The 27,901-nt window shown below is 44.1% G+C and overlaps 1 protein-coding gene across 7 annotated transcripts in view; it reads left to right on the forward strand.

Annotated features, from left to right (window-relative positions):
• BABAM2 (BRISC and BRCA1 A complex member 2) overlaps positions 1-27,901 on the forward strand; it is a 444,883-nt gene that overhangs the window by 380,141 nt on the left and 36,841 nt on the right. For 3 of the 7 annotated variants that reach the window (XM_032497258.1, XM_032497259.1, XM_032497265.1), the window contains one exon: positions 10,492-10,553. The exons of the other annotated variants lie outside the window; for them this stretch is intronic. In XM_032497258.1, coding sequence (XP_032353149.1) covers positions 10,492-10,553 — 62 coding nt within the window. The remainder of the gene's footprint in view (positions 1-10,491; positions 10,554-27,901) is intronic. 7 annotated transcript variants of the gene reach the window in all.

The following is a 27,901-nucleotide window of genomic DNA, read 5'->3' on the forward strand; positions in this document are numbered from 1 at the left end:
AGAGAACTAGCAACTGTAGGCACATTTTAAATGCCAACCATCCAGCAAACTCTCTCGTAAACTGTTGTTTCCACTAAGCTTGTTTTCCAATAAAGATACAAATTTAGTTCCATGCATCTTTCCAGCTAGTCTTTCAGGTTAGACATAGAGTCTTATTTAGCTTTATAGGTCTTAGCATTTGTAGAAAAGAGGTTTGTCTTTTTAGTTCCCCCCAGGTGACAGCTGCATTTAACTCCATGAACATTTAAGCATATTCTTTGTGCCAGGCACCATACTGAATACTGAAGATAAAGGGCTGAGTGGGACATGTTCATTTTCTAAAGGGACTCACAGCCTACTGTACTAGGATTCCCTGAGGCTTTTCCCAATGAACAATTTTTTTATATCTCTTTGGCTATGCTAATATTTCTTATTTTTCATTTGGCTGTAGCTTGGAAACCTCATGTGTATTGTAAACTGTCTCCTGTGTTAGACAAGTTAAAAGAATTTGCAAAGTTTATCCTTAAGCTCTTGTTTGATGGAGACCTCAGAAATGAATTGTGGTCTCAGCAAAACATCTCCAAATGGCATAGCCTTTGTTTTAGGCTGGAAGAATGGAGTGGGCCAAACCCTCAGTTCAAACTTTTCCACCACAGTCAGTCAATGAGAAGGTAGAACCCGTTTCGATGGGACAGCACTTGAACGCTGTATTTACAAGAAGATGAAAACATGCTCAGCTGGCCTCCAACCAGGAGGACAGAATACTTCAAAAGACCCGTCCTCCTGGGAGGTGAGCAGCCTCAGATTGCAGGCTTAGTGGTCTCCACAGAGAGCAAACAAAGAGAGGCTATACACTCTGATGTTCAAAGATGGTTTACTCCAGCATCACTCATTGTTGCCATTATTCCAGCGATCATGGGGGACTGTGGAAAACCAACCCAGTCACAAAGAATTGCTTTTTGATTTCAGCTTTTCAAATTCAATTCTTATAACAACTAGAAAGTCCTTTGAAACAACCCAAGTTTAACTTTAGTACCCTGGGAGCATCCGTGTTTTAAGCCGCGTAGGACCCAAAGAGGTACCCACTAGTGGTTAGAGTGCAGAAGTGAGAGTAAAGACCTCAGCTTCTGCTTCTCATCTCATTTTATCTGGTGAAGTGAGTTAGGTCAGCCTCAGTTTCCCCATGTAAAGTGATACTGTAATTAAATCGATTGGTGTTCTTAAACAGAGTAAGCTAAGGGGCAGCAAATTGAAAAGCAGGGGTAACTGCCCCAGTGAGTCCCCCTCCATGACTCCTGGGAGAGAGGAAGAGAGGGAGAGAGGAAGGACAAAGGATCTTGTGCATGGTTCTCTGGCATATGCAGACTTGTACTAACACACACGCGCAGATACACACCTCGGTGTCAACACTCAGCAAACTCATACTCCTGGAACTAAGGCTTTGAGAAAAACAAAAGTAACTGTCACACACACAAAATATAGAAACCCTCCCTAAGAATATTGCTTCAATTTTTTTAAATTTTATTGTTTGAATAGGCAGTATATTCACCTAGTTAAACATACACCCCCCCCCCACACACACACACACTGCAAAAAGTCTCACCTTGACCCCTGCTCAGTCCATCCTTTTCCTCTTCTTGTCACTTTTATTAGTTTTTCAGTTCAGGCTTGCAGAGTTTCTTTATGTGAATAAAATAAATACAAGTATATAACCTTGATTTTTTTTCTTTTTTACACATGAAGTATCATATTTCACATTCTGTACCTGGAACAAACACTTTTGATGTCTTGTGACCACAGGTGCATAGTTCCTAATGTCCCCTTAGTCTTGGTTACTGAGTTAACACAGACGCTCAGAGTCTGCAGCTCTCCAGCTCTTAATAAATTTAGGTGCAATTTATATGATGCTTCATCCTTCTAAGTTGTTATTAGAAATGTCTCTTCAATATCCTGTATCAGACTTTTCAATATTTCAGAGTACATCTCATGTAATTTGACCCCCCCCCCCAACCCCATGAAGTTTTAGGGCAGGTATTGCCCTTGTTTTTAAGGTGAAGAAATGAAGGGCAAAGGGTGTGCATTAGGTCACATATCTGGGTCTGAGGTCCGTCCTCTGTACTTAATGCCACTTTACTCTTCTGTTTTCCAAAAACAAGGGAGACACTGCCTCCTCCTTTTGTTAATACTTCTCCATATTTACCGTATAGTCTTTTAGAGTTCTTTTAACAACTTTTACTTTTGAGATAATTGTATGTTTATGTGTGAGTGTAACAGATACCACAGAAGGATCCTGTGTACCCTTTACCCAGTTTCCTCCCGTGGTGGCCACATCTTGAATGACTGTAGTACAGTGTCAACAACCAAGACATTGAAACTGACACAACCAAGATGCAGAACGTCTCCATCACCACAAGGATCCCTGGCACCATTTTATAACCACACCTCTCCCCTTCCCTCCTCACCTCCTGCCCTGACCTGACCCCTTCTTACCCACATGCAGACTTACTCTAATGTATTTCAGTGGAGGTTGTGTTAGTCAGGAAAGCCTAACAGATGTAACAAGCAACCTTTGATCTCTGTAGGTAACAGTCAAGTTTTCTTTTTGTGTGATATCACTTCGCTGATGGTCATTAAAGAGTTGGGGAGAGAGCTCTGTGTCATGCAGGCATCCTGGGCCCTGGCTTCTTCTGTTTAGTGGCTTCACCATTCGCTGTGGCCTCAGCATCTTGCACTGCATGGTCTGCCTCAGGCCAGCACATCAGGGCTTGTAGGGGCTGGTCTAGAAGTAGCTTTTATCCCTCCCACCCATAGTCCATGGTTCAGAATTTAGTCATTTGACTTCACCTCAGTGCAGGAATGCTGGGAAATTTATCTGGCTGTGCCAAGGGGAAATGCGTTTGAGGAGCACATATAAAGGAATTGTCCTGGTGGCTTGTTAGTTGTGGTAAAAACTAATGGGGGAGTGGATAGAGAGTGTTAAACTCACCCAGTGGAGTAGTATACAGCTGTGGAAATGACAAAATGATATCTGCACACACTAAAGGTGAACTCTTACAGACCTAATGTTTCCTGAAAAAAGCAAGTCATGGGAGACCTACTATGTGATAGAATTTGTATAGAAAAACCTCAAAAGCAAGGAGAACCAGACAATGTATTATTCAGGGACACGGAAATAGACATTAAAACCATGTTTTTCAAAAGCGAAAGAATGATAAAGAGATATTTGAGGAGAGTGGTTCTCTCTGGGGAGCGAGGCAGGAAGACTGAATGGAGAGGAGCCCACAGGTGGCTTTGGCCCGTAGGTTGTGTCTGTTCCAAGAGGGTGTGTGGATTCATGCACGTTCTGTTTTGTTTTTTTTTCCCACTGTGTGAAATGTGTGTTACAGGTATTCTTTGACATGTATCAAATATTGCATAGTAATTTAAAAATGAACTGGAACACTATAATTGGTAGTAATGCAAATAAATCTTTATTAGTTATAAGAATGTGACAAGGAACAGACCCATCACTTGAAAAGATGACTCGCATTGATTGGTGTTCCTAACGACGTGAAAGTGACTCACTGTGGGGCTGGGCCCACTGAAGATCACAGACATTGCCGCCCCTATGGTTTTGATCAGCCCCAGTGCCCTGGTCAGAATCCTGTCTGGTTCTTCTGTATGCATCAATCGTCTTCATGCTTTTAGTGTGTAGGGGTGACCTGATGTCTGCTGCGGGGATTATTCCCTGCAGAGAAAGCCTGCAAGGCTATATTGTGATCCTTTCCAATGAAGGGCAAGCTCTATCTAAATTTCCTAAAAACTGTCTCTTTAAAAATATTTTGTACCTACAAAGATGCAACTAAATCCAACATTTCAGCAAACAAAAGCTGAGGCTTATAACAAACAGGAATAATTGCTATACAGTTATCAGCACAGGTATCGACCCAGCTTCCAGGGCAACCAAATGTCTTAATAACGACGTCAAATCTTCTTTATCGTGAAGTGAAAGACCTAAAAGAAGCAGCGCAGGAACAGTCGCCAGCCAGGATCCATCTCTTATCTGGCTGCCGGCAAACTGTCTTGTAAATAATCAATCCGGCTCCCTGCGTTGTTTTCTCCATCCCACTCCCTTCCCCTTTCTCCTCCCCCTCCCAAGTTTTAGCCTCTGTAGTCTCCACCCTCTGTCAGGGATGCTCTGCTCTCTGCACCCGGAATGAGTCAGCATATGGATATGTACCCACGTTTTCAGGGAAATGGACTGAGGTTATCAAAAAACCCAATCTGTCTCACCATAGATAAAAATCAAGGCATTTTCCAGCAGCCTAGAGAGTCCAGCAGCCGCACGCATTCTGGAACAGGCAGTACACCTCCTTTGGGAAATACCTCTCTGGGGAGTGACTTTTGGTCTCCTGGGTAAAATGTTCACTTCTCAGACAGCAAACCCTTTGTAAAAAGGGAAACAGACTCCATCAAAACTGGGTGGTGACGAGATAAAGGCAGGCCACTCCTGTTTGAATGTTTGTCATTTTGGTGGGGATTTTGTTTAACAAGGTGCCTACCTTATCTGTCTTCTCTAAGATTTATAGCTTCAGAGACCATAAAAGGGAGGCCACAGATGTGAACATGGGCTGTAGAAAGATTAAAAACAAACCTAGGCTATTCAATAAAAATAATTTCGAGATATTTTGGATTTGTCATTTTTTTCACACTGAAGACCACATCTGAGGCTCTAACAGTACTTGACTAATTGTACGTAGCAGTCCTTGGCTAACTACGCACAATATGAAAATGCAGGAAAGAATATTACCTCGGCGTTTTTATGTAGCATGTGCTATTTTCCTTTACTCTGCCCTGGAAAACAGGGTTAAATCTACTATTTCAATTCAATTAAAAGTTACTTTTTTGAACCCCTGTCTTAGACCAGGCACTGTTTCAGGTACACAAATAAAATATGGTCCTTCCCTTGAAGAACATAAAATTAGAATATCATCAACATATGCCATTGTCCTAGAAAATTGTATTACAATTATCTCTTAAGAAAGGACTGGATCTAGGAACAAGCTTTCTTGGTGGCGATGTCTGGCACCTGTGTTCCCTCTTTGTGTGCTTTGTGCCTCAGGGTTTTGGCCACTGCTGCTATTGGTCATGGACTTGATCGTACCAACACTGGATCTCACCTTTGTCTTGTCACTCCTGAACCTGCTGTTCACCCAGGTGGCAAGATTATTCCTTCAATCTATGATCCCTTCTGCTGCTTCTGTGGAAGAGAAAGTATCTGGGCCCTCATCCGGTCACACTGTTGCAGAAAAGGGTGTTACAGCTCAGTTGTGACAGCAACCTGGATCTGGGTGAGAGACCAAGCAGCACTCAGAGTTGGAGAACTCAGGTTTCTTATGCCAGCAGGCCCAGAAGAGTTAATACTCCAAGCTCTGGACCCCGTCTGTAGGTTTACACAGGCTTTTATAGGCTGCCAGTTTACACTTTGCAACATCATATGCAAATAAGGTATAACAAAAGTTGACTAATTAGGAACAAGCTTTGTAGAAATGGACCAATCAGGAGGGAGAGAAATAACCAATCAGGAGTGAGCTCCATGCAAATTAAGTACTACAAATGGACCAATCAGTAGTTAGCTTAGGGAACCAATAGAATTTTAGGGGTAAGTTCCACTTTCCTAGAAGTAAGCCGTTTCAGAGGCAAAAAGTGAGATAGAGCCGCTGAGCCAGGGAACCAGATGGTGCTGGCAGGAGAGTAGTGGCCCTGCCTGGGGGTCCTGCTGGTCTTTTTTTATGGGGCTTCCCACCTCAACACTAACAGCTGTGCTGCAGGGAACGCTCCCTGTGAGACAGTCATTGTGCTAGGTACCTTAAGTGCCTCGTCTCATATAATCCTTACAATAGCCCTGCCTGCCCTGCCAGATAAAAGTCACTGTCTCCAAATGGACAGGTAGAAAGCAGGGAGGTGTAGTAACATGCCTGAGATCCCATAGGTGGTAAAGGCAGGACAAATTAAACAAGGTCCCAAATGTTTAAATTCAAACCCCAAGCCCTTTCTGCTCTTCCTTGCCTTATCTTGCTCACACGGTGATGTAAAGCTAGTATTTCTTGATTCCTAGAATGATGTGAGCTTGCCCCGTTTCCCTGGGATGTGGGCGTCAGTTATGCAGGGGGTGTGTGAACACCAACTTGACATATACAGATTATGTTCCAGAACCTTGAAGACAAAAAAGTTTGGGGAGCATCTTAATTTGGTTTTCCCGATTTAAAAGATAGCCGTCCATGAACACACAGCTAAATCGCAGTGGAATGCTTTACTTGTCTGGCAGTGTTTGAGATAAAAGGAGGCAGCTGCTTCACGTGTATGGAATTCTTCAGAATACAGACCCAGAGTCTTAGCATTTTCCCCTGTCATCCAAATAGAAGAGGTTTTTGTAAATGCAAGGTGATTGGGTGTGTTTGATTTGGTTGGGCCTCGAGCTGGACCAGAGCCACCACCTGCCACCAGGGCCTCTTCCTGCTGCATTGGGGAAATTGTTCCTTCAAGGTCTCGCCCACCCAGGATGTGAACCAAAGTAACCTCCTCTCCTTGTAACAGGCATGACTATGCTTCCAACTGCAGTGACGTGACTCAGTCCCAGTCTTCAAATAGTTCGTGGTGTTCTTGTTCAAAGAAAAAAATCTTGAGCGATTAACCTGCCAACATACTGTACAGGGAACAAGGTTCTTATATATCCATGCCACCCCTTTTTTTTTCAGCTTTATTGAGTGTATAATTGAAAAATAAAAATTGTAGATATTTAAGGTGTACAACTTGATGTTTTGATATACATAGACACTGTGAAATGATCACTACACTCAAGCTAATTAACATATCTATCACCTCACATGGTCACCTTATTTTTTCCTTTTCTTTTCTTATTTTTGTGTGTGGGGACAACATTTAAGATCTACCCTCTTAGCAAATTTTAAGTATACAATACAGTGTTGTTAACTGTAGCCACTATGCTGTGCATTAGCTCTCCAGAACTTATTCATCTTGCATAACTGAAACTTTGTACCCTTCGACTGACATCTCCCCATTTCCTCCTCCCCCACAACCTCTGGCAACCACCATTCTACTCTCTGTTTCTATGAGTTTGACTATTTTAGATTCCACATATGTGTGAGAACATGCAACATCTGTCCTTCTGTGTCTAGCTTATTTCACTAAGCACCGTGTCCTCTGGTTTATCCATTTGGTCACAAATGGTAGGATTTCCTTCCTTCTTTAAGGCTGAATAATATTCCATTGTATACGTAAACCACATTTTCTTGGTTTCTTCTTTCCATCAGTAGGCACTTAGATTGTTTTCGTATCTTGGCTGTTGCAAATAATGCTACAGTCAATGTGGAACTATAGCTATCTCTTCAGGGTACTGATTTCATTTCCTTGGATATATACCCAGGAGTGAGATTGTTGGATCATTAGGTAATTCTATTTTTAATTTTTTGAGGAATCTCTATACTGTTTTTCATGATTGCTGAACCACTTTACATTCCCACCAATAGTTTCCTTGCTTGCATTTGTTGTCTTTTGTCTTATTGCTATAAGAGCCATTCTGATAATGAGGTGATATCTCACTGTGGTTCTAATGATTAGTGATGTTGAGCACCTGTTGGCCATTTGTATGTCTACTTTTGAGAAATGTCTATTCAGGTCCTTTGCTTGGTTTTTAATTAGGTTATTTGTGGGGTTTTTTGGTTTTTTGTTTTTTTGCTATTGAGCATGAGTTTCATAAGTATTTTGGCTATTAACCCATTATCGATACATGTTTTACACATTTTTTCTTCCATTCCATAGGTTGCCTTTCACTCTGTTGATTGTTTCCTTTGCTGTGCAGTAGCTTTTTAGTTTGTTGCAATCCCACTTGTCTATTTTTGCTTTTGTTACCTGTGCTTTTGGTATTATATCCAAAAAATCTTTGCCCAGACCAAGAAGCTTCTTCTGTTTTCTTCTATTAGTTTTATAGTTTGGGGTCTTATGTTCAAGTCTTTAATCCATTTCGAGTTTTTTAATATGGTGTGAGGTAAGCATCCAGTTTCATTTTTCTGCATGTGGATATCCAGTTTTCTGAGCAACATTTAGTGAAGAGACTATCTTTTCTCCATTGTGTGTTCTTGGTAATCTTGTCAAAGATCAGTTGACTATAAGTATGTAGGTTTATTTCTGGGCACTCTATTCTGTTCCATTGGTCTATCTGTCTATTTTAATGCCAGTGCCATACTGTCTTGATTACTATAGCTTTGTGATATATTTTGCAGCCAGGAAGTATGATGCCTCCAGCTCTGTTCTTCTTGCTTAAGATGGTCTTGACTATTTGGGGTCTCTTGCAGTTTTATGTGAATTTTAGGAATTTTTAAAATTTCTGTTAAGAATACCATTGGGATTTTGATGGAATTGCACTGAGTCTGTAGATCACTTTAGGTAGTGTGATAAATGTCCATTTTCTTTACAGCAAGGGTTCCATTAACATGTAGAAACTGAAGCAATCCCATAATATTGGAAAAGATTTTAGATACGTACAGAAAGTGTGTATCACCCCCACATCCATCCTTTATGGAACCAATACTTAAAAGGGAAAAGGCCAATCATGAATGTTAACTATACAATATAATATTGGAATACTCTGTTTCATCAGTTTGAAAATGGCATGTTTAAAATGTATTTTCAATCTGCATAGATATGTGCGCAAGCTTGGTGATTACCCCCAGCTTATGACATTTATGCTAATTAGTAACATTTAATAATTTCAAATGATTACTCATCTAGTTCTAGGCACATGGTAGATTTTAGAGGTGGCTTCTACTGTCAAGGGTATTCACTTTCGGTTGGCATGTTTGTAGAAAGTACAGATACAATGGGTACAAATACCTTTTAAGGGGAGGAGAAGGGAGAGAGTTATGTTAACTGGTGGGGAATTGGGAGGATTCTTTTGGGAGAGCATCCACGAGATTTTAAGATTCTACTTGGAAGGTGGGGCATAGTGTGATAAATAGGAGGTAAGGGATTCTAGTATTTAGAGCATTTTAACTGTTCACAAAAGCAGCAATGAAGGTCTGTGACCAAACTGCGTTCAGAGCTGTCATTCAAAAAGCCTCATAGAAATCAGAGACTTATCCATTATAAAGTTGTATGACCTAAATGAAATAGCAAGATTTTTTTGCTTTGGTTGAGAATTGTGTCACTTTGGTTTAGTAATGTGGGTATTTCATAGGGACATGGTTGTTAAGGCAAATTCTCTTAAAATTTGGAGCTTCAGGGAGGGAAGTAGAGTGAGGGATGAACCCCATATAATAAAAAAAGGCAACCTATTGCTGGGACAGACTCAAAGATAAGGGCAAGGCCAACTTGGCCCAACTCCAGGAGTCAGGCCTCACCAGAAGTCAGAACAGTCCAATGAAGGTGTGGCTTGATGGACATTCATGTTTGCTCCGAAGAGTGATGAGGGTGTAGCAGAGAGCTGAGATCAGACAGAAGTGTATTCAGGGTGGGTCAAATTCAGTGGTCACCACACAAAGTAAACAAATGCTTACTGAGCCCCTCCCATGTCAGGAATACAGGATGGTGCGAGACGGTGCCTGCCATCAAGTTGTTCATTGTCTAGCGGGGAAGTGTGTGAGACCAAGAAAGCCCACAGTGGGATAGGGACTTCCAGAGTTCTCTGGAACTGAAGAGGGTTCTGAGGAAGCTGGTGAAAGCTTCACAAAGACCCCATTTGAGCTGGGAGGTGACAAGGCTGAAGTAGCCTGTGGAGTGATGAGAGAGATGGAGATGGGGAGGCCGGGGGAGCCCAGCAGACCGGTGTCACTCAGAGCTGGAGGAGCCTAAAGTCCTCCCAGCACCAGAGGTCGTCTTCCAGCCACTGCCCTCAGCCAGTCTTCTGGAATTCCACAACACTTTTTTTACTCTGGCTGATGAAGATAAAAGACAGGAGCTGAGACAGGCCCGTGGAGCTGAGACAGCCTCTCCGGCTGGGAGACAGTTTTTACCAGATGCCCTGGAGCCAACAGCTTCTGCTCCACCCAGCCTTTAATGGCAGAACCAGACTCCCAGGAACTGAGGCTCTGAATCTTGGCGCAATGGGTAATTTCTCCTCCTCCTTTACACTCTTTATCCACTTGGGCCCTGCAGGGTTCCAGGTCCGACCCTCCATTAGAACCCTTCAAAGCCTTGAGAAAGTCTGACACCTGAACACCTCCCTGCCTTTCTCCTCTCCCCACCCTTGTCTGTTGTGGAATCAGAGTCCTGAATGGGGGGAAGGGCGGGGGTGGGGGTGCGGAGTGTTGCTGGTTTTTATTTTAAAACAATTGTGTATTTTAAAAACAGCTTCCTAGGTAAGTCTGGTGCACAGCTAGTCCTGAGAACCACACAGATAGAACACACACCTCTGTCAGAAACCCGGCTTGAGTTCCCAGCCTCACCATATCCTGGCCCTGAGACCGTTTCCTCATCTGTAAAATGGTATTGTTGCTTATCCTGCCTACTTTACAGGGGGTTTTGTGAAGATTAAATCACATGAAAGCAGACTGGAAACCATCCTGTGCTACAGAAATGTAAGGTGTTATTTATCCCTGTGTGGCCACTCCTCTGCCTCCACCCTAGTTTATAGCCAATCACCGCTCCAGGATTGTTTCACTGGCCAGCTGGTTTGTTTGTCACTCTGAGCCCTGCCACTAAATTGACTGTATTGAAACACCACTTTCATTGTGTTTCTCTTCTGCTCGGAAGTGCCTGGCGGCCTCCCTCAGGACACAGGCTCCCCTCACCCACCAGGCTTTCTCTCTCACTCACCTTTGCCTCTTTGCTGTCTCCCCTTGACCTAGATATATTTCATGCACCATTTCTTAAAACCGATCTCCAGTTTTCTCTCTAACCTGATCACCTCCATCTCAATCTGAATATAAGTATGAGACTTTAACGTATATTATCTTGAATGGTTCTTTAATTGGTGTGCATATTTGCTTTATTATTCTGGTTAATTTGCTCGCAGAGTTCCACGACTACTATGTCTAAAGGATGTTTTAAATTATGTCGTTATGATGTAGAGGGCCCCGCATGGTGTTAGGCACTTGGCAGGGGGCCAGCAACCACGTGCTGAGATGGGAGGCTGGGTGGTTGGGGCAGACTTGAAGTCTGTAGGTGTCTTTTCATAATCAGAACCCTGAGGACTAGATGGTTATTCTCCCCATTTTTCAAGTTAGAAGAGAGAGGCTGAGGGAGATTGAGTAACATCAAACTTGTGGGAATGACAGGGAAACAAGGGACACTGTCCTGTGGGAGCCTGAGTGCAGCAGAGCCCACAGGTGGGTGTAGACGTGGAGGGCAGCTCCTGCAGGTGGGGCCAGGCCATGGCGGGGGCCTGGGGCTGGGTCTGAATTAGTGAAGACCTAGCAGAAGGGACCAGACCCAATACACTGAGGTAGGCACCACTGCGAGGGGCAGCTGCTCCCCAGAGTGAAAGACAGAGTCCAGGTGACTCCAGCTGGCCTCCTTGGGACAAGTCAAGTGAACAGGAGGCTGGAGAGAGTTAATGTGACTCAGCATCTGCCCGGGAAGAGCCAGGCAGTGGGCTTTGCAGGCCATTTCCTGGGGAATTTTCAGATGGACCAGTGATTTCATCTTTCTATTCTAAAGCACCCCCTGCCCTGGGGAAGATTGATCATGATCATGTGGCCATCCAGTTGAGGCCAAGTGGTCTGATCTCTTAAAGGAGAAGCTGAAACCGCAGTGGAAACTTGCTAGGCCTGAAGGTATCAGTAATTCCATTCCTGATCAAGACTGATGAGAAACCCTTCCAGTCTTTTCTGGCTCCAGCCAGAGTGCAGATTAACAGTGCTTTGATGTTTCAGTATCACTGCCTGATTTATGAAGGTATAAGCTCCTTGCAGGTAACCTGCTGCTGCCTCGGGTTGAATTCATTGTACTTATTGTCTAACTGGGACAGGCCTGGGGTGGGGCTGGTGAGAGCTGGCAGTGCCAGACCCAGAAAGGCAAGCGAGCTAAAGACCAGCAGGCAGGCCTGAGGCTTGGACAGCTACCCAGCAAACGGGTGGAGAACCAAGCTCAGTTGTGTGCAAAGAATCCAGGGCGTGGCGAGGGAATCAGCTACTGGGACAGTAAAGATGAATGTTTAATACATATGCATTTATTAGCGTGGCTGGGTCTTTTGTCAAAAATGTTGTAAATTCCCAGTTCAGGATTTTAGAGTAAGTTAAATTACTGCTAGTTCTCCTTCAACAGCCAGGAATCACCCCTTAATAAAAGAAAAGTTCAGAGTCTTTGATTCATCTTCAACCTGAAATATTAAAGTTCTAGTTTTCATAAGCTGTTAGAGATAACTTTCAAAGGATTCCTTCCCCATTCCCACCACATACCCTTGCCCATGACAAAGGTAGGAGTATTTTCCTAACATTTGATGAAACCCTCCTCCCTTCCCAAAGTCTACCAAATTTTGATCTCAAAAAAAAAAAAAAATGGGGCTAATAGGACAGTAAGATTTGTACCTTCACAAGTAAATATTACAGTTTATCTGGGTAGCTTGTGGAAGCTTGTCAGGTCGAAGTGACTCACTTGCACAGAAGAAGTTATTTTTAGAGATGTAATTTGTACTGTTTAGAAAAGAATAAAGAGATGGTAAAAAGCTAGATCGCTCATTATAGTTTACAGAGCTCATGAACCCAGCATCCATGCAAAAGATGACTAAGCAACGGGTCGGTTGGTACTTTCTCTCAGAATTTTACAGACGTGAGTCACCCACTTGGGATTGCAGACGCAGCACCGAGGTACCTGTGACTCAGCTCCCATTTAGAAAGTGCGCTAGAATTCAATTCTGATACCCTTTGGTAGTTAAGTACTGAGGAAATTACATACCAAAGCAAAAAATGCCTTTCTACCACGCAGCCATCTGATGTTTTTATCAGGGGTTGATTTGTCTTCACCTCTGGCCTTTGATAGACTCTGTGAGCAGTGCCGGCTGATATGCCCATTCATTCTGCTGCTGTCCACTGCAGGGCCACCTGCTTCGCGTCTGGGGCCCTGACCCTGGTGTACATCTGTCCCTGGTAGAAATCTCAGCTTCACCCTTCCGGCACTGAGCTGTCTGGCATCCAGGCCCACTTCCTTTAACCAAATGTGTGTGTGTATGAAAATCTTCAGCCTAACATGAAAATCCTAGTTTTCATAAGCTGGGATAAATAGCTTACAAAGGCTTGCTCCCCTCCGCACCGTGCCCATGTCAGGGAGTAGGAGAAATAAAATCGTATTTTCTTAAAGTACTTTGATATTTAAAAAAAAAAAACTATACATACAAACATATGTACCGACGTATGTGAACACACGTTGAGAAAAACGATCTGGGTACGTAAGCAGACGTGTTGAAGCAAAGACGTGATTCTCTCTGCAGGGAGGGCTGCTGCTTTGTTCTCGGGCGCAGGGCTCTGCTGGCCAGGTGACCCTCGAGCGGCAGCCCCGTGCATGGATGGCGCCCTGGTCATTGGGATACGCTCATTATGCCGTCTGTTCAGAGTTAAGCCCTCAGATGTGACCCATCCTTTCAAACAAACAGGAAATGGCCCTTTGCTATTTGTAGACCATAGATCATTATCAATAGATAATTCATAACCAACAAAGAATTTGTATATTTTTATCAAAGAAACCTGAACATGGTTACAAAAGCAAATATTCCAGAAAGAAATTCAATGAAAAGTGGAAGTCCTCTGCCCCACACCACTCATGGAGGTCACCTTTAACCCCTTCTGTCACCTGGCAGTTACCTCTGAAACTGTCTCATTCCTCACCTGCGGTGCCTGAAGCACTCTTACTAAGAAATGTCAGGGCATGAGGACATTAAAAACGTGGTCCTATTGTCAGAGAAAAGCCTTGTGTCCATTCGAGTCAACTCAGCAGACCTTTGAAGATCTCCTATGGCCCAAACTCTCTGTTGGGAGCGGTGGTCACAGAAATGTGTAGGTGCACTGAATTTACAGTCAAGTAGGGGAGGCAGATATGCAAATACATTAATAAAAGGTGCTCTAATACAGGTGTGGAAGATGCTATAATACAGGTGTAAAGTACAGGTGTATAAAACCCCTCTGTGGGGTTTTACAGAAATGCCCTAGGGCTGGGTCTCTAAGTGCTGATAGAAATATGCTACGGAGATAACAAGGGAAGAATGTCCCGGGGCAAACACTGTGCTTGTGGACTAATGTGGTGCATTCAGACGATCGGGGATAATTCATAATATTGCATTTTTAGAGTATGTGAGTTAAGGGAGTAATGGGAATGAGGCAGGGAAAAAATGTGCCTAATGATGGAGAGCCTTGTATGTGAGGAGTTCAAAGTATATCCCATTACTGACGGAGAGCCTTGGAAGGATTTTAAACAGAGAAGTGCCATTATCTCACTTACGCTATAGGTCTGATGGCCGAGTGGAGGGTGAATTTAAGTGAGAAGAAGCCGGGGCTAGGAAAACCACTTGGGATAACTAGTCCAGGCCAGATCATCTAAGGCACTGAAAGGAAGTAGGGAGGGAGGGGAAAGGACAGGTGCTAGAACTGCTCCAGAGGGAGAATCAGCACGTCTTAGTGAACATTCAGATTTAAGAAGTAAGGGAGAGTTGCAAATTGCTGGGTAATTCCCAGCTAACATGCTGAGTAGAGAGTGGAAAGTTAAAAAGGGACCAGCACTGGGGGGAAAGACAGTGAGTTGAATATACTGAGTTGGGGTGTTTATGTGATAAGCAGGTGGAGATAGTCGGTAAGCAGACAAAAATGGGGGACTGAAGCTCAGGCAGAGCCATCTTGGTTGGTGCAGATTTGTGATCTGAGTAGCCCGGGAGGGGCGCCTGCTGCAGGATGAGTCTGTCATGTGAGAGGGTGAACACAGCTCGCGGGAGGCAATAGCTGGTGGTGGTCAGGAGACTGGGATGGAGACGAAGGAGCAGCGGAGAGGTAAGGTGAGAACCAGGAGAGAGGAGCACCAGGAAGGCTGGAGTGGCAGGTGAAGTGAGAGTGAACGCACTTGCGTTGGTAAACAGCGGTCATCGTGCCCAGGGTTGGAGTGGGAAAGGCAGGGGAGGAAACACGCATAACTGAGAACAGGCAGAGGCCGGGTGTGGACGGTTGCGGCATGAGCTGACAGTGAAGCCGATGAGCCGATCCTCTTAAAGGAGTTCAGAGAATTAGAAGAAGAATGAATGAGAAGTAGCCAGTAGGAGTGGTGGTCAGGAGGGGCCCTTATGGGGATAAGAGATTCTTTAGCATGATGAGAAGGAACCTGCGACAGAGAGGTTCCAATTTAGAGGGAAAAGAGAGAAAGAGAATTGAAAGAGCAAAACCCTAGCAGTGGCATAAGAGTATGGAACCTAGAGGGGTTGAGTATAGCTCGGGGGTAGAGCGCATGCTTAGCATGCGTGAGGTCCTGGGTTCAATCCCCAGTACCTCCATTAAAATAAATAAATAAACAAACAAACAAACAAACAAACCTAGTTACCTCCCCCCCACCAAAAAAATTTTTTTTTTCAAGTATGGAACCTGGATCACAGGTCAAGGAAAGAGTTTTGGACACGAAGGAACTTCACCTCCTCTGAGACAGAAGGAAAGGACGCAGGTATTGATGAGTAAGAGAGGCAGGGAGGGAGGAAGGGCCAGGAAATGGAGATAATTTGCCCTTGAGTGTCCATTTTTCTCTAATAAGTTGGTTGGAAGCAGGATTATCTCCTGAGTGCAAATATCAGGGATGGGATTAGGATTTTTAAAGAGGCAAAGTTTTGGACTAGTCATTAGAGCCGGCACAGCAAACTAAAAGTTGTTTCATTCATCTCTGCATGACCAGCACCTCACAGTGCCAGGAGGGTAGTCAGCACTTAAAAATGTCTCTGAATCAGTGAATTTTCAAATTGCTGTCAGAGAGTAGTAGTTTAGAAGTTAATGATTTTGCAGCTGAGCACAAGTAGATGTTGAAGAAGGTTGGAGGTGTGGCCACGGGGAGGTGGGTGCTGGATAGGTTGCCCTTGTAAATGCCGAAGTTACTCTGGATGATGACAGGAATCAGAATGCAGAGGACTTGAAGCAAGTGTAGACATTCTCAAGAACGCTGATTATGTAACCAGGAGACTGAGTAGATGACAGCAAAGAAGATCCACAGAAGTGATCCAGTCAAATGGTAGAAACTTCAGATGGGGATGCTTTTCTTGGGGGCAAGGCTGGGTGTGTAGGTGAATCTGGGAAAACAGGTGGCTTCTACTCAAGGGAGTGGCCGAGGGAGCAAGCCAGGTTTCACCTGAGACAAGGAGGTGGCAGAAGGTTCTGAGAACAAAGTGAGAAGGCTCCCCTTGGAGTAGAAGCAGAGGTAACCAGGGTGTGGTAGAGACTGGGTGTTTGTCCTGAGAGGATCCAGAATGACCCCCCAAAAATGGATTTTTTTTTTCCAAAAGATGAGCCTCACTGAAAGTGAGAGGCTGGTTAGCGGGGGAGGAAGTGGCTGAGACATGAGGTGTCTGCGGGTCTGCACAGGGGCAGTGAGTGAGCAGGCAGCCCCAGCAGCATGGAAAGCCCTGGTGGAGAAGTTGACACTGTGGTTCCATCAGACCCTCAGAGAGCCACAGTTAGCTGGCGGCCAGATGGTCTGGGAGGCCACCTCCACCAGCAAGTGTTTTCCAGGAGAGCTGCTCTGGGGCCCACACTATCTCAGCTTCAGAAATGCCATTAGGCACGTCTCGAGGCTTCTCTGATCAGGGACTACGAAGAGCCACGTGGACTTGGAGAGTAAACACTTAGAAACTTTTCTAGCAATTTGACATTGAGGTGGCATCTGAGCATGGTTGTTGTCTCGGCCATTCAGTTTTATTTTTCTTTATCAGTCTGTGACAGATTGGAAATTAAAACAAAACAGAACAGAACTGGCTGTTCACCTCAGAGACTGGACAGAGCACAGCTCGACGCACGTCCCCCTTGGCCCGAGGCTCTGACGCAGGAACACCCTGCTGCTCAGACGAGGCCCAGTGGCCTGCCACCCTGCTCTGGTCCTGCGGTCCCAGGAGCAGCACAGCCTGTCCCGCTCAGTACTTCTTGGCCATAGAGTTCAGTCCCTCGTGAGCAAAACATGGAGGAGAGTGAAACAGCTGGTGCCGCTACCTGGCCTGGCTGCGCGACCCCTCAGAGCCACGTGGAGTCCGCACTTGACTTTCTCTGCCACACTGGGGTGGACAGGCAGCTTGGGGGCAAAGTAGCGTTGTCCCTGGACATGAGGGTTAGTTGGCCAGAAACCTCAGGACAATTCGGCAGTGAGGCAAAGCAAGGCCGTTGATCTCACCATCTGCTTCTTATCCAAAGAAAAATGGCGCGTTATGAAACAAAGGGGAAGAAAACAAAGCCTGAGTAGTAGCTAGTCGGTCTCTCTTCCTCTGAGCCCCAGTATGTTTAATGCATCCTCCCACTTCAGGACTTCCATACTATATGTGATTCTCATGTTTGCTGACTTGCCCAGTGATGAGCCCTGGAGGGCAGAGTTCATCTTTGCTTCATCTTGAAGTCCCCTGCCCTTAGCACAGGGTCAGAGCAGATAGAGCAACTCAGAAACTTTATAAATGAATGTGCAAACTCACATCCTCTTTTCTTATTTGACTTAAAATAACACATTTGGTCCTACTCTCATACCAAATCATCACTGATTTTTAAATAGTTTAAAACTCCGTAGGTCATTCTTTGCGATGCTGAAGGATGCCTAACTCTCACCGGTCAAGAGTCCCATGGTCAGAAATGCTTACGGTCACATTTCTGAGTTTCAGACAAGCAGCTCTCTCTTCTCTTTTTGTACAAGTCTTAAACTGCCCTGCTCCTTAAACCAAATACATCCATACACACGTGTATATTTAGGTAGAGGGGTGTGTGTATGTACACATGTGAAAAATGGCACCTCTTGGTGAAGCATTCCTCTAGATCTGGGGTTCTCACACCTCTTCTCCGGATCCATATTGGTGTCTGTTCAGGCACCTCTTGGCAGATTCCAGTTTAATTTTTCTGTGAGCTAAGTGTGAGTGATGACTTAGCAAGTTGAACATTTAAAGAATCAAACCTGTTTTTCTGTGCAACCAATTAATAATATACCTAAAGTGAACCATTTGGCTTATAGAAACAAAGAGCGTTCCATCACAGAGAGTACTGGTAAGGGGTCAAGAGTAAGGCGGGGCAGGTGAGACTAGCTGCTTTGTTGTAAGAGCAGCAGGCAGGCTGAATGAGAAGGGGTGAGCTGTTGAGTCCAGTCAGGCTCTGCTGAGGTGTGACCAGGTTTAAGAGACTTTATTTTAAAGTCCTTTGGATCTTCTCTTTTTTATTCCTAATCTGATTCTTTCCATCTGTCCTTAAATGCTCTTGTGTATATGGCCTTCAACTTGTTTATTGAAACCTTCATCTTAACTGGAGCCTGATGGGCTGTATCACACTTTCTTTAGAAGAAAAATATACGTAGGCCTTCCCTGAGCTGCCCCCACCAGCATTTAAGAATTATATTTTTACCCAGGAGACCTTGGTTCATCCCTATGGGCTAGAACAAGGGGTAGAGTTAAGACGATTAAGCTGGCGCCACCATGTAGGACAGAGAGAAAAGCGATTCCTGGAGGCAGAGAAAGCTTACAGAATTACTTCAGGAGTGAATTGATTAGTGTTTGGAGCCGACCTGAATAAAATGGTTGCCGGGGGAGGCCTAATGTGGTCATTCTTAGGTTTAACCAAAAGTATATTCAGCTGTGTAAAAGCGGGCCGATACTTTTGAAAATATACATTCCTGCTTCTGTTAATCCACGATGGAAGTAGATGTGCTCCCAGCCCCACCAGTCCCCCATCCCCTGGTAGGAGAGTGCCTTGTGGACCATCCTCTCCAGGATGTGATGTCAACAGCGAGCCTTTCCAGAGATGGAAACAGCAGGACAAAGAGTCAAAGGTGACTCAAAGGTTTTGTTTTTGGCGGAACGGGTGAGAGAGGAGCAAGCTTATGGCTCTGATTTCAGATGTGTGATTTAGTTCAAAATCGTCCCTTCCCCAGTCGTTAGCAGAACATCTTAATGATGTCAGGGCCACTGGATTTGAAATCTGAAGACCTGAGTTTAAGGTCCAGCTTTCACATAACTGTAATTCTAAATTAGCTACTTTCTCTTCTTGAGTTTCCACGCTCTTACCTGTAAATGAGTTGTATGCCATCTCCATCGAGAAGACTGCAGCTGAGACGATACATGTGAAAACATACCTGAGCCAGAAGGCTTATGTTAAGACATATAAAGACACTCACCAGGCCTCTGGAATTATCCAACTGAAGCAGAGATGAGCAGTCAGGGAAGGATAGGGAGATTTTTGAGGATATTGAGAGATGGGACTTTCTGGGACTTTCTAAAGGAGGAAGGCTGAGGCCAAGGCTTCAGGGTTAACCTCACCTGAGTTTTGTGAGGGGCTGTTAAACAGATGGAGAAGAGAAGACAGTAAACATTTTAAAAGGAAGGGAAGTACAGATCAACACAGTGTTATGGAAACCGTAGTTGAAGAACAGAAGTGAGCCACAGTGTCAAATGCCATTAAAACCCCATAAATAGGACCATCAAGTATTTTCCCAAGCAAAAGGAAGAAAACCAGGAAATTGAAACATCAAAAATAAAAATTCTGAAAAGTCTGAACTCATTGTACCCAGGGGAATAACTCGTAAGGTCTGAAAGACAAACACATCCTGTCCTGCTCTCGGTCTGTCATGACTGTGCGAGTCAGTCTCAGACTTCTGTGCACGTTCCTGATTGATGGCCAGGAACATGCTTGCCTGTAGCCACCCCTGGCTAAGGTGGCAGATGAGCCAAAATGCCCCTGAGTAGAAACGCCTTCCAGAATGTCAGAAACAAGCAGTAAATCTAATTTGTAGCCCTTGTGGTAGAAAGAACATGGGCTCTAGGTCCGGATGGACCAGGCTACTGCTGGCCCATCTCTGCTTCATGGCTGCAAGTAAGTTCCTGGGTTGGCCATGGGGACAGGCTTCCTCTCTAGTAAAAAGGAGCAAGAGAGAACCATGCGGCAGGAAGCACCCAGCACATGGTAGGTATTCAGTTAATATGGATTTCCTTCTTCTTAGCATTAAAAAAAAAAAAAAACTTATTTATTAGAATGGAACACAAAACAAGAACCCCATGCCTAACTTTGCTGTAGTAAGAGATTTTTTCAGATTTGGGTTAAGGAAGAACACAAAGTCGTTCTGTACAAGCAGCTGTAGTAGCTGTGGTTCCCTTGCTTCTGCAGGGAGATGCACTGAGTCACAAGTGGCATCGTACAGTGGGGCTCACTGGGTAGGGGGGTCAGGACCCTGGGGTTCTCTGTGCAGCTGCCCAAGCAGCTTCCACTCTGTACCACAGGCCCTCAGTTACCAAATGGATAGATGATTTCCAAGGCTCCTTTCTGAACTGTGGTATAACAAGTACGTCCACTGTTGTGACAAGACATGAAGATTTTTAAGAAGTATCTCACCTGCCTGTTGCTCAGCTCTGCCCTGAAAGCACACATGTCCAAAACACAGACAAGAAGAAGGGAATAGGCTGAAGAGGTGTCACAGAGTCCATGTGTTTCACTCACAGGGACCTCCAGGCCTGACTCTTACACCTGCTCATGAGCTCAGTGCGCTGGTTCCCAAGTCCCTAGCAGCTTAGCTGCCCAGAGGTCTGTGGGATGTAGGTGTAGCCTAACCTACGGCCTGAGCTGGGCGGCAGGGATGGAGTGAACCAAGAAACTACAGACAGCAGACACGAGACACTTAGTATAGGGCTGGCGTGCCTCATTCGGCCTGCTGTCATGACTATATGGCCCACTCTAAGAGTTAATATTCGTAATTTTAACTTTGAGTCATTTAAAGGGGGATATGGCAGAAGTAAATGTGAAGGCTACCTTAGAAGGATTTCAATCAAAAACAGTTAAAGGGGGAAAAAAAGTTTGGAGCTTCCAAGAATAAATCCTCAGTTATTAGGTACAAATACGCTTCTCTCAGGGTAACAGTGGTCTAGGACCTTTGCTTAAAAATGACCTATTCCTTTAAATTTGGATGTACAAGTCAAGCAACTCATTTAAATCAAAGGCTTGGCTCAACACGATCTCCTTGTGTTTATACAATGTATTCTCTTTCATTCAAGTTAGTTAGACAGGAGGATATGACAATTTAAAAACATCATTTAAGACAGCAACCATGCTTTGATCCGAAGTGAAATTTCTATTTGGAATTGACATCAAGGAGGAATATGAATTAATGTCCATTCTCCTACTGTAGCCCCCACCCGTTCTCACAGAAGAAATAATGACCAAGGAGCTGGTCCCCAAAACAACTTAACAAAAACCTGGATAATTCACAGACCAAATCATAGTCTTTAAATATATGAAGACTGATTACATTTCTGGTCTTTTTTATCCAAGCACAAAGGAAAGCTGTCTGACCAAGTTTTCATCAGGTTGCCTCTCTGTTCAGATGGTTTCTGGCCTCTGGTCAACTTTTGCTTCAAAACCCCATTTGACCTTACATTCTCCAGAGCTGTGATTTTTTTAATTTGAAGGAAGAAAATTACAGAATTAAAAGTGAAGAGTTCCTAAGGACTCCTGAATTTGCCCCCAAATAAAAAGGTGGACAAAACTAAGTTAGAAGCTTAACTGAAGGAACATGCCTACCTTTAGTGTGTGGGTTGTATTTTCTTAGCTGGAGGTCGGGTTAGAAAATGAAATTATGTAGACTTAGGTTTGTTTGTTTGTTTCTTTGCTTCTAAGAGAAGAGTGAGTAATAGTAGCAATCCTTTATGGATGTCTGCTACGTGTCAAGTATTCTCCATATATTCATTATGTCATGTATACTGCCCACCAGCCTTGTAAAGTAGATATTCCCATTTTAAAGATGAGAAAACCTAGACTTGGAGAGTTTAGTAAATGGCAAATGGCCTGAGGTCACCCCGGTCATAACTGGTAGAGTAGGAATCAAACCCAGATCTGTCAAATTCCAGAGATAATATTCTTTCCACTGTACCATCCTGTTCTTACATTCCTTTTAGGCACCAACCTTTATTTATCGAGCACTTTCTATGTACCAGATACTGTACCACATGCTTTTTTTTGCAACCTGGAGGTTAAAGTCTTTCTAGTTTTATAGATGAGGAAACAAAGCCTAGAGGTGTGTTCATCCAACCAAAGTGATACAAGGCTAAGTGGAGCCCAGGTCGCCACCTCCAGAGCACGTGCTTTCTTCACATGACCACTGAGCCTCACCTAGATAAGCCCTTTTCTGTCCATCCCACCAGATAGACCTGAACCTAAAGAAACCAGGGGACAGAGTGGCTTACCTTTGCACATTTCCATAACCACCTGATCTAGTGGGTCAGACATTTTCCTTTGATTTGGATATCTCAGCACAGTATAAATCTGGAGTGGAGAATCCTTGGAAAGTATAATACACAAATAAAAAATAAGTTCACGAAGGTTTCTGCATAGAGGAATGACACTGTGACCAGGGCTTCTCACCTCATCTTAAGAGGAAGCACACAATCACCCTTTAGCGGCATGGTTCCTCCCAGTGGGGAGGGTACAGCTCAGTGGTAGAGCCCATGATTAGCATGCACAGGGTGCTGGGTTCAGTCCCCAGTACCTCCATTAAAATAAAAAAACTTAATTACCTTCCCCCCGTAACAAAAACAAACAAGGACTGCCCCATATTTGACCTAATTCTGTCCCGACCCTGTCCTATACCCAACCCCTGATCTCAGGCCCTACCCGAAGGATTGTCTGCTGAGGAAGTTAAAATTGTTTGAGAGAAAATGGAAGACTCCTGTAAACGGATGACAGCCCATGATCAGGCTTTCCACTCAGATTCCACTCAGCCTCCGTTTGACCATAAGTGACACACTAGTAAGTCTTCAGAGATGTTTTGTAAAGAGGAATCAATCCCTAAGCTGGGAAGTGAATAACTGTGCTCCTCTAATAATAAATAATAACTTATTTTTGATTTGTGTGTTATACTTTCCAAAACATTCTCCATTCTGGGAGATTTATACCACGCTGGGGGTACTTCAATTAAGAAAAATGCCTGACTCACCAGAGCTGGGGGTAGGGATATCACCCCTAGCAATGTTCAAGGTGGCACACTGCTCATGGAAGAAAGTCCACATTCCTTGGCTTTGTGCTCACAGCTTTCCACAGTTGGGCATCTTTATCCAGAGTCCCTTTGCACCAATCCTGTCAGCCTGGATTCCCTCCTCCCCAATCACTGGCATTCCCTTGCTTTTCTCTGCTCTGACTGCTCACTACTGTTCCCTCAGCCTGGAATTCCCACATCTTTCTCCCTCCCTTGCCTGTCACAGTCCTCCCACTGCAGTGGCCTGTCAGCATCCTAGTCATCTTTCAAGACCCTGCTTATCGAACAAGCCTGCTTGAAGCCCTTAGACGGGTTGTCTTTCCACCCCAGGCCCCTCGGTGGTTCCTGCCTCTTTATCACCCTCTCCATCACCTCCCTTCCTGAGAACAGTAGTGGCGGAGTGCAGCTGGCACTGTCAGGGGAGGACCGAGCTTTGCTCAGCTTGGCCTCCCTAGGGTTGCTCACAGTAGGTGCTATGGGAATGCTTGTCAACTTGGATTCTTGTTGCTGTTTTCTCTAGAATAAAGCTCATAACCAGATCCTTTCAAAAATTAAAATGAAAAAACTAGATTAGTTCCAGAGTTTTTTTTTTCCTCATAAAGCCATGTTAGTCCTCTCTTTCTTTGGAGTTGTCACAATAGTTGCAAATTTGTGCCTGGCAGGATAGTCTCATTTTTTAAGACTGGAATTTAAACTGACCAGTGTCATTCCCCCTACTTTAATTATTTTAAGTTTGTCCTCTTTCTTCTAATCATCTACATTTGGTATATCATCCATGAATTTTTGAAATTTAAAGATTTTGCCCAGCTTTTAAGTACCAAGAATTTTACATCTGAATATATTTTAATTTACTTAAGGATTATTTTAATCAAATTCTTCCTTAATTTAGCCAGATTTCTGTTTTAATCCTCCCAGGCCAGGAGTTTATTTATTGTGACTACATTCTTTTAAAGACAGAAGTTTAAACAGCATTAAATGCTATTTCTGGTGTTCTCTCTTGCTAAATTTTTTCTGTATCTCATAAAAATAAAAACACGTTTCCTTTTTTTATATGTCTAGTGTAGTCAACATTCCTCATTTTTATGATCCATGCCAGTCACTCACTAGATATATATCAACTGCCTAGTGTGTATCTAGCCCAGTGTTCACATGTGGAGGTTATAAAATCATGGCAAGAACACTTAATTGTTAGTGATGCAGCCAAGACTGGATTCTGGTGACATTGGAGGATGGAGAAATCACTGAGTGACAGGGCAGGCAAGAGAGGCTTCCTGGAAGCAAGTCTGGCTTGGACTGGGTCACAGAAGCAAGAGTGGGTTGAAGGGACTGAACAAGAAGCCAGGCCTGAGGAGATGTGGGGGTCCAAAAGGGAAGCATCCCCAGGGGACACAGAAACCAGGCGCACCGCTGGAAGCCAGAAAGCAGGGAGCACAGAGTCACTCACCATCCATCTCCAGGAATCGTGGGTCCTCAGTTCCAGCATGAGGCCTGCAACGTGCAGTGTGCTCACTCAGCGTGTGATGGAGGAGGGATTTTTGTTATCACAAACAATGCTACAGCAAACCTTCTCCCACCTGCCTTCTTATGCACGTGTGGCGGTGTTTTAGGAGTGGGAATGCTGAGTATGAAGTATTTACAGCTTCACCTTTATTGTGCAAGAGGTTCTAGAAATCTACATTTTCCTCGCCAGTGATAAGAAACCCCAGGGTTCCACAGCCTTGACAACACTTGAGGATTGTTGGGTTTTAAAATGTTTGCCAGTCTAGTGGATGTGAAATGGAATCTCCTTGAGGTTTTAATTTGTGTTTCCCTCAAATGCCCCTTTTCTTTAGTTCCACAAGCATGTATTGTGTATCTCCTGTGTTGTGCCATACACTGTGCTAAGTGCTTGGGGTACTAAAATAAGCAGTTCATGGCCCCTGCCCGTAGGGGCCCTCAGTCTTCGCCATGGTTCCTACCTAGGGAGATGTATGACCTAAGGTGCATTTTCAGAAACCAGAGGTCTGAGGGGAGGCCCAAGCATCTGCTGTGTTGATTCCACAGTGATGCCCGATGCTCGCTTCCAGCTAAGAGCATGTGAGCTCATGGGAGGAGCCGCCTGGGGTTTGTTTATGTGGGCAGGGCAAGAGACCCTGGCTCCTCCCTGGCCAGCTATGACGTCCCTTTCATCTGGAGATTCTTCTGAGAATTTATGTGAATGGCTCATTGGGTATTGGAATGATTCATTTGGATCTGTAAAGTACCTCAAAAGCAAATGCTAAACAAAATATATGAGCAGAGGCCAGATTTTCTATAACTTCAACTCTCTGATACAGTTGTAAACCTGGAAGGAAGGAAGGAAACAACCAAAAGGGGAGGAGGAGGAGACGGTCTCTGAACTCGGAGCTGTGCCTGAGGACAGCGACCCAGAACTCACACGGCCTCACTTCACGTCGCGCAGCACCTGCTCCACACAGGTCCTCCTCGCAGGACCAGGTCCTGGTCAGGGAGGGACACACGTGGGATGAAGTAGACAGAAGCAGAGAGAAGAGGCAAGAAAGATGACATTGAAACAGTTGGCCTTGGTGAGAAGTGGCAAAGGGAAAGGGGCTGGCTAGGAAAAGGCAACAGAAATAAAGAGAGAAAGTTTGTGGTCAGGGGGCAAATTGCATGTCACACTCGTTAGCCCTGGGGACCTCAGGGTACCACACTAAAGGTCCATCAACTCTTTACCGGAGGATGGCTCGGAGGATCTGGCTCGTGGTAGGAGGCATCTGTAGAAGAGCCAGCTACGTCTCCTTAACACTTGAGCCCAGTGTGTATGATGATTTTTTCATGTGCTCTCTGTCATCAAGAAAGGCTAAATTATTTTCAGTATATTATATTTACTGAGTTGTGAAGACATGTACAAAATTTAGAAAAAGGTCCATCAAAATAGTTAAAATTAAGCATTGTGAACATTTATGCTATAGTTAGAAATTTCACATATATCTAAGTGTATAAAGCCAGATTTAAAAAAAATAACAAACTAAGAAAAAGGGGAAGTTGGGTGAAGGAATGGCTATTTATTTTGTACCTTGCTCTGTTTTTGTTCAGTCCTTTCAACCACACTATGAAATAAGAATTATTATCCTCATTTTACAGATGAGAAAAATCAAGATTCAAAGAGATGAGGTATTTTGCCTGTGGTCTCACCACTAATAAATGGTGGGGCTAAGAATTGAACCCATTCTTATCTGACTCCAAAGGCTGTATGTGCCTTTTTTCCACTATACCGTGCTGTCACCTCCCATATTCGGATTTTTAGATTTAACAACAAAGTTCAAGACACTTCAGGCTTTAGTTTGGTAATACTACTAAATCCCCAAAGGTAACCTGTTTACATGATCAAATCAAACACAAGATAGTGGAAATCTGAAACCTGCTTAACAAAATCTCATAAATGTTTAGTCTCCCCTGTCACTTAAAAATAAGGCAGTGATAGTAAAAGGAAACACTATTTAATTTTTAATACCTTGAGTAGATATTCTTCTGAATGGGAAAACTTGACTTTTATATTTCTCGTAGGCGAGTATTTTGGATGTGTGGTATTTAACTTCCCAGTGGTTAGAATCTGTGTGTCTCAAAGGTTTAGTGTGTAGTTAGTAGGATTGGGGGTGGGCAGTAAATAAATGGCAACTTCCCTAATTAGTTGTGTGCCCCCTGTGGGGGCAGCCAGGGAAAGAGAAGTGTCCACACTTCTTGGGAAGAGTTGACCTCAGATGGAATCGTCGTCCAAAGGGGAGCTTCCAGCAAGTCAATATGGGGTTAAAACTATCTCCTAATGAGGCTTCAAGGAACTGGAGGGGCCTGAGAGAACTGGAAATGGGAGCATAACCAGAACCACCACAAAGCGAGTCCACGAGCACCTTCCCTCCTGACCCAGAAACTCAAGAGTATAGAGTTTGGAAGGGTTGGAGAAATGAAATAATGGCTGACTTGTGAATAATGATGAAAATATTTGATGATGTGACTCCCAGGGAAGCAATTATGGTTAACCCCTCATTTGTTTGGCATTTTCAAGGATTGAACTGTCCCACATAACTGAATTTTCCAGACAACTAAAACTTTCCTATTTATGTGCCTTGAATGTTTTTAACCATGCTTGGTGGAAATAGTTCTCAAATAGATTATACAATCTATTCCCTTGAACAGAAGCTGTAAGAAATAATGTTTTCTTAGTTGCCTTTGACTCCAAGTCTGAGAAGACCTGATTAAAAGAAGTTTAAATAGTCAGGACTCATAACTGTCTCATGTAACATGACATCCAGATCTGGGCAGTAGCAGAGATGATGGATTTGACAGCGGAGTGATGTCAGGCTGACTTTCCCCACGTGGTCACAAGATGAGGGCACAGCTTCGCCTTAAGAGCTCATGTGATAAGATGTAGGCAGGAATGAAATGGGGGTCTTTAACCAGAGAGGAAAATTTTTCTCAGAAGACCCCTCACTGACTTCCTCTCAGGTTCCATGGGCAAGACTGAGTCATTCCTATGCCTGGGCTTTATGAAAGGCTGAGGGAGTGAATACTCAGCACTTTTGGACTGTGGGGTGGGAGGAGGGCGCTGCCCATAGAAAAGAAGGCTGGAGAATGGCTGTTGGATAGGCAACCAAGAGTGTCAGCCCTGGTACCAAGAATGGGAGCGAACATCACTATGTATGGTAATCGCTTGAGGGATGGTTGAGTGCTTTTTTCCTACACTGAATGGCCCAGACTGGGATGCTTTTTGATGAACTAAGTCTGCTTTTATTTACTATTC

The sequence above is a fragment of the Camelus ferus genome, chromosome 15 (genome assembly GCF_009834535.1).
Source record: "Camelus ferus isolate YT-003-E chromosome 15, BCGSAC_Cfer_1.0, whole genome shotgun sequence".
Lineage (NCBI taxonomy): Eukaryota > Metazoa > Chordata > Mammalia > Artiodactyla > Camelidae > Camelus > Camelus ferus.